At 47.6% G+C, this 13,012-nt stretch overlaps 2 protein-coding genes across 3 annotated transcripts in view; one reads left to right on the top strand and one right to left on the bottom strand.

Annotated features, from left to right (window-relative positions):
• Window positions 1-13,012, top strand: part of PAX5 (paired box 5) — a 114,680-nt gene that overhangs the window by 53,685 nt on the left and 47,983 nt on the right. For both annotated transcript variants that reach the window (XM_052701470.1, XM_052701471.1), the window contains exon 7: window positions 9,393-9,522. In XM_052701470.1, the coding sequence (XP_052557430.1) occupies window positions 9,393-9,522 (130 nt within the window). The remainder of the gene's footprint in view (window positions 1-9,392; window positions 9,523-13,012) is intronic.
• SLC25A51 (solute carrier family 25 member 51) overlaps window positions 1-13,012 on the bottom strand; it is a 292,109-nt gene that overhangs the window by 259,755 nt on the left and 19,342 nt on the right. The gene's annotated exons all lie outside the window — the stretch shown is intronic.

The raw sequence follows: 13,012 nt of genomic DNA, 5'->3' as shown, positions 1-13,012 counted from the left end.
TGTGCATTGCTGGGAGTTGGACTGGATGGCCTTCAGGGGGCCCTTCCAACTCTAAGGGCTCTGTGATTCTGTGATTCTCTTCCATCAGCATAGAATGTGTCATGTGCTATTTTAATTGGATGCTCCTTTTCAGCTTCTATTCCACTCTATGTGTAGAATGATAGAAGCTGATGACAAAGAGTGATGTGGTCATTTCCTTGTGCAGTGGTAGGGATGATTCATGAGATGTGGGGAAGGGAGAAGTTATAAGAAGGGCTTTGCATGAACTCCTGGCAACATCTGGAAAGGAGAAAACAAGGAAATCCCTCTGAGAGAGGAGAAAGACAGCAGAGATGCTGCTTTGTGAGAAAGGAGGCCCACATTGTTGGGTGTGGGGCATGAGTCAGAAGGATGAGCCTATGATGCTGTTGCTAAGAAATGGCTAGTGAGAAGCTCCTGAAAATACTTTAGGAAATCTCTGTACTCTTCAGAAAGTAAAGCTTTATTTTAGTTGGTTTCAGTTGTTGCAGAGCAGTGCTTACACAGAGTCAAGGACATTTCAGCTTCCCATACTGCCTTACCAGTGAAGCATGGGGGGCAGAAAGAGCTGAGAAGGAGCAGAGCGGGGACAAGTGGCTCCACCTGTCCAAAGGAGTCCACACCACACGGCATCGTGCAGGACTGTAAAAGTGGCAGTAGTGGTGTCTGGTGTGCGTGTGCTTCCAGGGGACTGGTTGGACATCAGTGGGTCAGCATCGTGCATCTCTCGTTTTGTATATTCTGTTGTTATTATTATTATTATTAATTTCCCTTCCTTTTCTGTCCTGTTATACTGCCCTTATTTCAACCCACAAGCTTTATCTTGTCTTCTGATTCTCACCATGGCTGTGTGTTGCTGAGCTGCCTGCTGGGTTTAACAGGTGGCTCTGGTAATCAGATGGTGGGAAAGAGCCTGTGCAGGTATTGTGAAAAGACCTTTGGTGACGCTGGTGCCAGGCCAGCACTGACAAAGGCGAGTGTGAAACGGAGTAAGCAGTTGTTCCTGTATGAACTGAGCAGTGTTTGTACTGAGAGGAAAGAGCCTTAGAGAAATGGGCAACTGAAGGTATGTGTACAGAGATGCAAATCACATCAAAAGCAGAGATCAGCTGTCACCACTGCTGTCCTCTCACTGTTACTTTGAACACTTGTCATTTGCCTGGTGAGTCTAAAAACTGGAAAGCCACTGTAGATCACTGAAACGTATGTCTGTGTGTTTTTAGACAGCCTTTCTCGTCATTTTTGCTTGGAGACTCCTGCTTACAAACCAGTAGGAAGGGCTCTGCTGGCCTACCCGCCTCAGCCAGATGGATGGTGCTTTTATTGACCTGTGAAGGGCTTGGTTAAAAAACAACTCATGTCCTCAGGCCTTTGTTTTCTGCCCCAAAACCTTCCAAAGGAAGTTCAAGGATGCAGAGTGTGAGACACAGGCGTGCGGAGTTTGCTTTGCGAGGCGGTGGTGGTGCTGCAGGCATCACGCTGGGAGGCAGGGGTGCCTCTCTGCAGGTTACAGAGGGGCCAGGTCCGACTGCACAGCTCTCCTAGCCCTTCATGGGCCGTAGGAAGCTCTGAAGTAGGGATACCATTCCCTCCTGAGGAAGACAAGCACTGGAACTGTGGGCACCCTGTGCCTCTGGGCTGTGCAGCAGGTGCCAAGGCCTGGCAGGCACTGGACCCTGGCGGCATCCTCATGGCTCAGCCAGCCCTGCCCCAGCCTGGGCAGTCCCTGCTTCACCCCTCGGCGTCCAGCCAGGAGGATGGCCACGCACTGGAGCTGGTGTCCGGCTGGTTCCTGTGCTCGTCACTGCTTGAGGCATATGGTGATTTTTGGCCAGCCCTGCAGAACCAGATGATCTCTGTTGGTCCCTTCCAGCTGAACTACTCTGAAATAGCATATTCTGAAACAGTACTCATTTTTGTCAGAAGTAACTGCTTCTTGCTCTCACCAGTTTTGCTCTAGGCAGTCTCAAAGGCTGGGACAGCTCGCAGCACACATCCAAAATGAAGTTGGCCAGCCCTGCGTACGCACATCCAGGCACAATGCAAGCTAGTCAGACCTGGGTTCTGTTTAATTTGCCAGCTCTGCTTAACAAAATAACAAACATAGCAACCGACACAGCAGAAGGAGGAAGGATTCCAGCCACAAGTGCCGGCTGCTCTCTGTGCTGCTGTTTCACAGGGTTTTGTTGCTCACTGTGGGCAGCCCCCGAGGAGGGCGCGCGTGTGATTTACTGGTCTGGGAATGCCACGTCTTTAACACTGCAGTGCCCATTTCCTGCTGAAATAATTTCTGCAAAGAGAGGCTCCTATTACGGCAAAAGGAGCATGGGCGTCATGATTTATTATTATTTATAGTCCTGGGGCCTTGTTTATGCACGATGGGTTAGGTGCTCAGGATAGGAATGCCATTATGCAAATGACATTGAATGTCCTTACCGAGCCTAAATAATTTTTGTATTGGACGATTAAACCTCATCTGTTATTGATATGGGCTGCAGTCGGGCTATTAAAGAGTCCCAACAGTACTTACTCCCAGTAATGGGAAAATTGAGAGGAAGAGGCTAAACAATTGCCTCAACTGCGCCGTGATTGTCTGCTAGGAGCGGAACATAACGAAGCCCCCGAATGGAAATCGTGTTTACTACTTAGGGATAAATAAAAGGAGGGAGCGCGCAATAAATTATGCCTTGTGATTTGAATCAGCGTGGCGGAGAATTTCCCGGCTTCCAATTTATTCGAGTTTTTTCGAGGGGGTGAAGGCGAAGCTGGGAGCCGTCGCTGTGCTGTGCTCGGGGGAGGGCCGGCGGGGCAGCTCTGTAGGAACGCGGGAGCCGCGCGTCCTTGCGCCTTCCCTCTGACACAGCTGTGCGTTCACGTTTTGATCAGTGTTGATAGCTTATGAATTCCAAAATTGACAAAATTTACAGAAAAAATGAGGATAATCCATCTTCCTTAGCGGACTGTCAGGAGCTGGCTATACTTCATAATCTTCAATTACAGATGCTATTTTCAGACATTTACATGCAGATATTAGAAGAAAATGAAAATGAGAAACAAAGAGCAAATGGAAATGTGGCTATTTATATGTATAAAGGAAAAAAAAAACCAAAACAGGTAAATTCTAGGCGTTTAGATTGGATCTGGGAATCCCTTTGGAAAATCAGAGGATGGCTGCATCTGTTCACGGATTTGACCGTGGAAAAGTAACACGTAGTGCAGAGTTTCCCACATGCAGATAATCTGAAGATTTAGGTCAAAAGGCAGTCAATTATTCCGACGTATGAGGAGAGACGTGTCCGTGGCGGGGTGAGCTCATTTCCCCTATTTTTAGAAGAACCTCTGGGGATTCACACAGTCCTAATTGGATTTGGGTTAAAAGAAGCACGGCTGTTAATTTTTTACAAAAACATGTATGTTTTGTGAAAGAGAGTTTTAGAAATATTCTGTTTGCACAAAGGAAACAAGGCTGCATCGCCGAAATAAAATTTTCATGCCGTTTAAGGGAGTAGAAGCCAAACACTGCCAAAGCCAAAGAGAAATTGGAGCTCAGCTGCAATTAGCCACGTAGATGGGTGTTACTGCAAAGCAAAATCAGCTCTTGTGGTGGTGGTGGGTAAGGCAAGAGATGTCTGCATTACAGCACGGAGGGGTGGCTGGTGGGGTGGCAGTGATGAGACTGACGTATGGCAGCTCAGATACCCTTCTAGCTCAGGTCTGAGGTGGTTGAGAAGGACTTCAGAGTTAATTTTCCATTCCCATAGCATTTGAGGGGGGATAGCGCTTGTGGCCATGCAGCTACACGTGGCACCAAGCTCCTGGAAGCCTGGGGAGATTAATTACAGTTGCTTTGGATTGAGCTCCCTGAGCCATATCTAATGTTACAAATCTTTTCTCTTCGTGAGGCTGAGGTTGGGGTTTCTCTGCAGAGCCTTCCAGGTGTTGGCCAGTTCTGCCTTTCTATATTAATTTTGGATGTGTTGAGAATGGACAACTTGCACATGTTAAGTGTGAGCCTGCTGCTGCCCTCGGGGCTCAGCAAAGCTTTGGTGGCCACAGCTGGGGCCAAGCAGTCCAACAGAAAGCACTATACCTTAACTCCAGATCTCAGATCAGGAAGAACTGTGTCAGCCGTGAAGGCCCTCAAGACATTTCCACCTCACTGCCAGCTGGTTTGCTCAGGGAGAGTAGGGCCGTGCACACGGGCAGTGCAGAAGGAAAGCCAAATCCTGCAGCCCTGAGCTGGAGCTGCACCAGGTCCAAGCCACTGGCTCTTCAGGCTGAGGTTCTGTTTGCTGCTGCATGCCAAGCAACCCCACTGGTCTGTCTGCAGGTGGTCACACGAGTAGCAGCAAGGCACAAGGCATGCTGCTTTATGCCCGCTTGTGTTTTTGCAGGTGTGATTTGGAAATCTGAGCAGAAGAAGAAAGCACTGCTGCTGTGCTAACCCAGCCCCTGGCACAGCAGAGCTGCTCCCTCAGTGGGTTTCCCATGTGTGCCCTGCAGTGGGCTGTGCCCCACCACTATATGCCCATCTTTGCTAATTTAGAATAAGCTTCTGGGTATACCTCAAAGAGAAAACTGCCATTTATTTAGGGTATGCTGACCTGGTAAATGACACTCAGGCATCTTGCTATAAGAAGTGCAGAGTGAAGTCAGTGATGGAGTATCTCACCACTTAACCGTAGTTCCACAGGAGGTGCAAGAGCGTGCCTTCTGACACTGCTCATATTATTGATAACAGTACCAAGTGCTCCTGCATCTCTGCCCAGTGTGCACACATCACCTCCACCACCCCACAGGCATCTTCTATGCCACAGCATATCTCCTGCAGTAAAGTCAGATGTGAGGGCTGTGGTGAGTGCTCCCATGAGATGCTGGGGTTTGAGAGACTCTGTCACCTTGTGTCCAAGGCAATGTCTCTTGGTATGCAGCTGAGAAACCAAGGCCAGTGGAGGTGGTATGGGTGCAGGGGGAGTTTCCTGCATTTTCTGCTAAAAGCTAATAAAAGTTGGTAATTTCTTCCTCACGTATTTACACCCTCGTGGGCTGCTGACAAGATGTGGTATGTGGAGTGTGGAGGGTTCTCTTTGCACTGCGGGCACTTGCACTGTGTGAGGCACAGTTCCTGTGCAGGGACACCGAGCTCATGCTCCAGCTATTTTTCCAGGCCACTATCACTTTTGGAAAGTAGCCACTGGCACAGCTATTCCTAAATATGTTGGCCTATGTCAGTTTTCCCTTCCATAAAACAAATGGGACAGTACTTGGAGAGAGATTTCAAATGACATCTCCCAGGAATCTGGGTGTCACAGAGTCTTTCCAGCACCACTTGAGCAGAGGCACCAGCACATGGCGCATCCTGGTGCCGGTGCAGAGGTGACCGTGGAGGAAATAGTTGGAAATAAAGCCTTTGAAACAAAGATGGGTGTGAAACTTCTAGCACCCATCTGCACTCTGCAAGGACAACTGGCAGGGAAGGGAGGTGCAGCGTGGGCACTCCTGCGTGTGGCAGTGCACTGCTGTGCATGCTGAGCTCCCCTCTCTCCTCTGCCCCAGCCCCTCTGCTGGCTCCCTGTCCTCCGAGCTGAGAGCACTAGGCAGAACGTGCACATGAGTCTTGCCTGTCCTTTTGGTTTGTCCTCGGTCTCTTCTTTTATATTTCCTCGTTTCACATGTCTGTGTTTTCTCTCCTCCATGCTATGGCAGTGGTGCTCCATGCTGATGAGACAGTACGTGGTACAACCGCAGGCAGTCATTTTTCAGGTAATTTCCAGGATACTGAACACCTGACTCTTGCTTTTTCACCAACCAAGCAGGCCAGGGTTCCTGCTTCACAGGGACAGGCCCGATGGTCATGCAAATGCTGACTCGCAAGTAGAGGTGGCGGAGCCAATTCTGAGACCCCTGTGCTGCAGCACTGATCCCTCCAGCTGCTTGCTGCTCTGTGTGTGTACTCACATGCACCACGAGAGGGGATCTCTCTGTGAGATGCTGAGCACAGGGCTCAGTGTCTCAGCCTGTCAGCAGTCACCTTCTGCAGCAGGATGCTTCCTTCTCTTCCCAAAGCTGCCTGCACTGCTGCTGCATCGGCCTAGTGCTGGTCCCAGCCATGGCCCAGCTGCTTCGTGCAGGTGATGACAGGGGCAGTTCAGGGGCTGGCTTCTGCCCTGCACCACGTGGCGGCAAGGAGGTGGTGTTGGGTCCAGAGCAGCTGGGACTCAGCCCACGTCTGCTGCTGGTGAGTGCCTTGTGTGCAGTTATTGTGGTGGCCCTTCTATGGTTTGTTGCCCTCCTGTGGCTTGTCAGCCTGGCTGTGGAGTGGGCAGCAGCTACTGCCTCTGAGGAGGGATGCAGGTGTGTCATGGGAACAGGGGAAGTGCTTGAAAATTCCATTGTTTGCACTTCTACAGCAGCAGGTGCAGGCTGGACTCCATCTCTGGAGCTCATCAGGCTCCTTCTCCCTGTGCAAGGTGTCATGAAGGAGCAGAGGTGTGCCATTGTCCCTTCTCCCAGCAGAGTGTGCTATACCCTTCTAGCTATTTGCTTCTGCTGCTGTAACAGGTGAAATCCCTCTGAGCTTGATAAAAGCAAGTTCACTTATGTGGTGTTGTCAGATCATTGCAGTTAAAATTTGAGACCTACTCCTGTTACAGTTTCCTCCTAGATTAGTTACTAGCAGCTCAAAACCGACGGAAGCTGTGATGCTTTGACATTTGCAGCGTACCTGAGGATCTCATGGCAGGGATTTTGCAGGAAGAGACTTGTAATGCCTCAGCTGGGTGTGGGCGAGGAGCAGCAGCCCCTGCAGCACATTTTGGCTGTGAGGGAGTTAAACATGAGGTGTCTCTGCAAGACTGCAACTGTGCTTTCATTCTTCCGGTCTCTTTTCAGATCGGGGCTTCAGCATGCCGGATACACATATGCAGGGGGATGTTGGGACTGCAGTCACAGAACAGTGCGGAGCAGTGTGAAGGCTGGCAGCTCCATGCAGAGCAGGGGCTGAAGAGCAGGACAGAGACCATGCAGCCTGCTGCGGCCCTGTAGGAAGCAGGAGGGCTGCCATAGAGAAGGCCAGATGGGGCTTCTGTGATGATTGCTCTGGGTAGGATGCAGGACCAGAAGAAGCAGCTTTGTCTGGTTGCGCCTGCAGGAGAATGGCTGGAAGCATCTCTGCAGAGGAGTGCTCCACCAGAAACTGTGCTCCAAAGGGTCAAAGGTACCAGAAGCACCGCTGAAGCAGAGATGTGGGCAGTGCGTATCTCTGAGGAGCCAGTGTCAGAGGAAAGGGACTGGGTTCATGAAGGTGAGGGAAATGTGAGGGTGAGGAGAGGTTTGGATGACAAATAAGCTGTAAGGGCTGAGGAACAGAACAAAATCTAAATGCAACTGAGGAATGCAGAAGATGATGATAAGTCTTTGATGATTCGTTCCTGATGAGAAGTCTTTCAAAGAACCATAGAACTGTTTGAGTTGGAAGAGAACCTTAAAAGTCATCTAGTCCAACTCCACTGCAATGAACAGGGACACTGGGCTCAGAGCCTCATCCAGCCTGACCATGAGTGTCTCCAGGGATGGGGCTTCACCTACTCTCTGGGAAACCTGTTCCTGTGCCTCTCCATCCTGACTGTAAAAAACTTCTTCCTCATATCCAATCTGAATCTTCTTTCTTTTAGTTTGAAACTTTTTCCCCTTGACTTGTCACAGCAGATCCTGCTAGAGAGTCTGCCCTTTCTTTCTTAAAGGCCCCTTTTAGATACTGAAATGCCACTCTCAGGTCTGTCAGAGCCTCCTCTTCTCCATGCTGCACAGCCCCAGCTCTCAGCCTGTCCTTGTAATGCAGGTATTCCATCCCTGAGATCATTTCTGTGTCCTTCCTCTGGACATGCTCCCACAGGTCCATGTTTCTTTGATTTTTTTGCAAAGTTCCTTGCAGCACTGATCCATGCACAGGGTGGAGAGAATGGGTGGCCAGCAGCTGTTCCTTCTGGCAAAAGGTATTTGGCATGGTCTTGCGGAAGAGGTTTGTACGGCAGATCTCTCAAGGTGATGTGGGCACTGGTGCCTCACACAGATTGCAGCCTCAAATGAAATGTGTTTCTGTCAGTATGAACTTGCTAATAATGAACTATAAAACTAAATTCACTTTGCCTTGAGTAATAGCTGAGTAACAGAGACGCAAACAGGTACACACCTGACCCAGAGCACTCAGCTGTGGCCAATCTCAGATTGTGTGGTGGGCATCTCCGGCACAAAGAAACCTGCAAAGACAGAGTTACTCAAGAAGTGTTTTGTTCACTTAGATAAAAAATATTAAAGTGAATATTTTTATATGATAGCTCAAAAGATCACTGCAGGCTTAAGTAATTACTCGTTACTTCATCCGCAGTGATACTGTGGGAATCCACCTTGGAGGTTTTATTAATTTTGTCTGTTCTTCACTTGAAGTCCTAGTTCTCTGACTGTTGTGGACTTATCTCAAAAATAAAGGATTAAAACTAGTGAAAATAGCAATAGGGAAGGGAGGACATTGAAAAGAAATGTCCTTGTTTTGTGTGAATGATCCTGCAATGAGAAACCATGAGAAACACTAATGAGGATGAGCTTTCTGCCATGTACATGAGAGTCTTTCTGGGTGTGTGGATTGGCCTCCCTGCTGTAGATGGCCATAGCTACACAGACACCAAGAGGATTAGAGGACAGGAGGCGTCTGTTTTCTGAGGACGTGTGCTCAGCTAGTGAAACTTTGGCTGTTGTGCTTAAGGAATTTCCATGAAATGAGAGCATCCTTACAATGGTCAGGTTATTCATTCTTAAATAACTTGGCTTTTGAAACAGTTGATTTCAAATCCATTCATTAATCAAACACTTCTATTTAAGTGCACTCTACTTCTTATGAAATAACAAGAAAATGAAGCACGCCTAAGAAAAGCAGGCAAACAGGACATTCTGGTTCCCACCTACTTGCTCCACTGAATTAAGGAGAGTTCAACTTAATAGATGTGAATGGTTTTCTCTGACAAGCAAAAAAATTACACTTGTACCTTACAGGGCCAGTGCACTTTGCTTTACAAAACTTCCTTTTTATGGAAAGCTTTGTGCCACACTGATGAGTTTAGCTTTCATTTTTATCAGGAAAGCCCCGTTTGGTGTTTTCCAAGAACATTGGTGATAAGCGCACACCCATTTATTTTTCTGACTGCTTAACACTATGGTTTACACTGGCCATGTATTTACTGCCTTTGAAAAACTGGGCAATCTGACTGAACAAGAGCTTTTAAGGGGTTCCTGCATTGCAATTAGTATTTGCCATGCAAGGAAAAACTGTTGAATAGTGCATTTATTGTGGCTAAAATGTCTTTTGATTCTTCTTCCAGGCAACTGAATACTCAGCCATGGCATCATTAGCTGGAGGACTGGATGACATGAAGGCCAACATAAGCAGCCCAACTTCTGCAGATTTAGGAGCAAGTGTTCCTGGACCACAGTCGTACCCTATCGTAACAGGTAAGCAGTTCTGTGTACACCAATAAGTGTTGTGGAGCAGTATGTGCACACACCGGGGTAGGGCGATGCTCTTCCTGAAGGAGTGATGTCAGATGTGAAATTGTTCCTTCCAGTCTCCTTGTAACTGTGTGATTTTATAGCAGCTCTGGTGAAAGTCAGGCGCACAGCTTGTATACATCGTTAGTGTTCTCTCTGAGCCAACTGATGAAGCATGCCCTTTGACCATAAAGGTATATGGCCCTTCACTCCAAACCTGCATTCTAGATACCCCCATATCACAGAAAAACAGAATGCTTCCTCTGCTTTTGAGATTGGTTGTTTGTTTTCCTGTTGGTACCATTTTTGACTGCATGACATTTTTATGACACTTTGAGCTAGCTTGAGTTTTGAGTGCTTTTGACTTCTACAAAGATTTTGGACCACTTTGGGCCAAACAAAGGTTCTGCACCACTTGACAGGACCTTACCTGTGCACTAAGACTGAGTAATTAAATGGAAAGCGATGGTTTCTTCCGGGATCGTGTGCATTTCTTCAGCAGGTGAAGAGTAGGAGCTAAGGAACAGCTGGGATTTATAATGGTGACGTGGTTACATGAGACTGACCACATCGTGGGGCAGTGGGGAAGGAGATAGTCCCAGTGAAAGAAAACTGTCTAGAAAAGGAATTATAGGAATCAGGGAAAAAAAAAAAAAAAAATTAAGGATCTGTACTTCCTGTGTATGTTCCCCTGTGTGTTACTTTTTTTTGGTTTAAGTATTTCTCATGCTTGTCTTATTACTCCTGCTGCCCCATCTGTGTGTGAAACTATGCAGAAAAACATATAATGAGACTGAACTGTCCCAGAATAACCCAGAATTCTTGCAGCCCCTTGTCCCCAACTGAAGAAACTCTCCAATAAGTTACTTTTAGGCCAGAGCCCAGCTGGAACAGCTGCTTGCAAAGCAAGTCTTTGCACAAACAAGCTCAGCTCTCTCTTCAAAACAAGATACTTGTGGCTACAGCCACAGTATCAGTTCCCTTAAAACTGTCAGAATACTTTCTTCCATCCTTGGATCATTCTTCAGTCAAGGGCTGTAGGTCCATGACACAGGAGTGACTGGGTCAATGCTATCAAAAGCAATTGAGTCTGAAATGCTAAGCCTTTGACTCATCAAATTCAAGGCTAATTGAATCCTGCTCTTAGAGTATGTTTAAAAATAATCTTCCATTCACGGAGCCATGGCCACTGAAGCTGCAGTGGAAAGCAATGTCAAGCTATAAGTAATTTAGTGTAATGGAGTGGGAGAGAAGGGGAATTTCTTTATTTGGACCCAAATTAGCAATATATTTTATAATCAAGCTTTTATTCTAACTCACATTTCTTTGGCATTTCAGAATGTGTTTTGCCAAAGAAAGAAACATAGGTAGAGTTCATACTGAACTAGCAAAAATTATTTCTGGTTATAATCTTCTTTCAAGGGCCTCTGTGGGACACATGTAGGTGCACACAGATATTTACACCTTGACAGATTCACAACCCCTTTGCTTTGAAACTGAAGCAGCGACACTACGGAACATGGTTAGAGGGCAACACCAGTAGTAGTGGATGATTGGACTAGATGAGTTTAGAGGTCTTTTCCAACATTAATGATTCCATGATTCTATGGCTACAGTGACAGCAGCAGCTGCTCAATTGCTGCAGCTGTTGGCAAAGCATTTGTGGTGGGTGCAGATACTAAGGGCCTCGAAAGAGCAGATCACAGCTCATACAAGTGTCAGTCTGAGGCCTCTGGAAGCGGGCAAGATGCATCCAGCAGTTCCCGAATAACTTCCTGCTGAACCTACAGGGCCACCAGCAGGATTTCCCTTGTTTTGTAAGCTCAACCAGCACGGCAGGGGCCTGGTAGGTGGTGAGGGTAATCACTCCTTCATGGTATTTCAAAAGACAGGAATACTCCAGGTAATGCTTATTGTTTGCTTTTCTTCATTTAGAAAAACCTCTAGCTAGAAACTAATAATCTGACTTGCCAGAAAGCTGTGATGAAAGCTTTATGCATAACAATCATCTTAGGAAGCCTTAAACATAGAATAGGCATGAATGGTTACTTTTCACCAGCAGCAGGGATACGGTGAAGTCTTATTCTTAAACCACCTTTACTACATAGGGTTTCTGAAATCATCTTGTTTGTATTTGACTCCTTGTGATTTGATTGGGGAAGATTGAGTGGTAACTCTCAAGGACTTGAGTAATTGCAGGTATCTTGACTCCATGTGTAAGGTAACAGCAATGGATTAAGTGCTTCTTGTGGTCTTGCATGAGAACTCTAAGTTCTCATTCCAAGGACTCTACAATTCATCCTGAGTAGGCTGGAGCAGATTTGCTATGAAAAAGAGAAACAGATCATTAAGAAGTAGGTGAAAAGAGGGAAAAAATGTATACTGCCACTTCAGTGCAATGCAGTTGGCTTGGGTGCTTCTTTCTATTTACTCTTTTTAGTAAAAGAATATGGCATATACTGAAATGGCAAAATAGTATGTCTTGATTTAAAGCATAAAAAGAACCTGATGCGACCTGCTGGAGAGGAGCTCTGCAGAGAGGGACCTGGGTGTTGTGGTGGACGACACATGGTCAGCCATGAGCCAGCAGTGTGCCCTTGTGGCCAAGAGGGCCAATGGCATCCTGGGGTGCATTGAAAGAGCGTGGCCAGCAGGTCGAGGGAGGTGATCCTCCCCCTCTGCTCTGCCCTGGTGAGGCCTCATCTGGAGCTCTGCGTCCAGTTCTGGGCTCCCCAGTACAAAACAGACAGGGATCTCTTGGGAAGAGTCCAGCGGAGGGCCACCAAGATGGTGAGGGGCCTGGAGCATCTGTGCTATGAGGAAAGGCTGAGTGAACTGGGTCTGTTCAGCCTTGAGAAAAGAAGGCTGAGAGGGGACCTGATCCAGGTCTATCAGTATCTGAGGTGTGGGGGCAGAATGGCGAGGCCGGACTCTTTTCAGTGGGGAGTGGAGACAGGACAAGGGGAAACGGCCGGAAACTGCAGCATAGGAAGTTCTGCACCAATGTGCGAAGGAACTTCTGTGCAGTGAGGTGAGGAGCACTGGAACAGGCTGCAGGGAGGGGGGGAGTCTCCTGCTCTGCAGATGTTCCAGACCTGCCTGGATGCCGAGCTGTGCGACCTGCTGTAGGGAACCTGCTTTGGCAGGGGGTTGGACTCGATGAGCTCTGGAGGTCCCTTCCAACCCCTACAATTCTGTCATTCTGTGAAGCTCACAGGTATCCTGAAGATTTTTTTTTCTGTGTTTTTCAAGAGGCTGCTCTGGGCAGAAGCATGACATGATTTATCTGGTGTGTTGTTATGGGAATCTACCTCAGGTGCTGTTGATGCTGGTGCCTTCCAGAAGCAGGTCTGTCCTTAGGTCTCAGCCAGAAAGATGACCTCAAGTGAGCAGGTGCCTTGTACTGCCTCTCAGATCATGGAGCTTCCTTTTGTTGCTGCTAGGATGTTTCTGT

This window comes from Tympanuchus pallidicinctus, unplaced genomic scaffold (genome assembly GCF_026119805.1).
Source record: "Tympanuchus pallidicinctus isolate F22 unplaced genomic scaffold, pur_lepc_1.0 scaffold4, whole genome shotgun sequence".
Classification (NCBI taxonomy): domain Eukaryota; kingdom Metazoa; phylum Chordata; class Aves; order Galliformes; family Phasianidae; genus Tympanuchus; species Tympanuchus pallidicinctus.
Note: the sequence above shows the minus strand (reverse complement) of the source record. Positions and strands in the feature narration are given on the sequence as shown.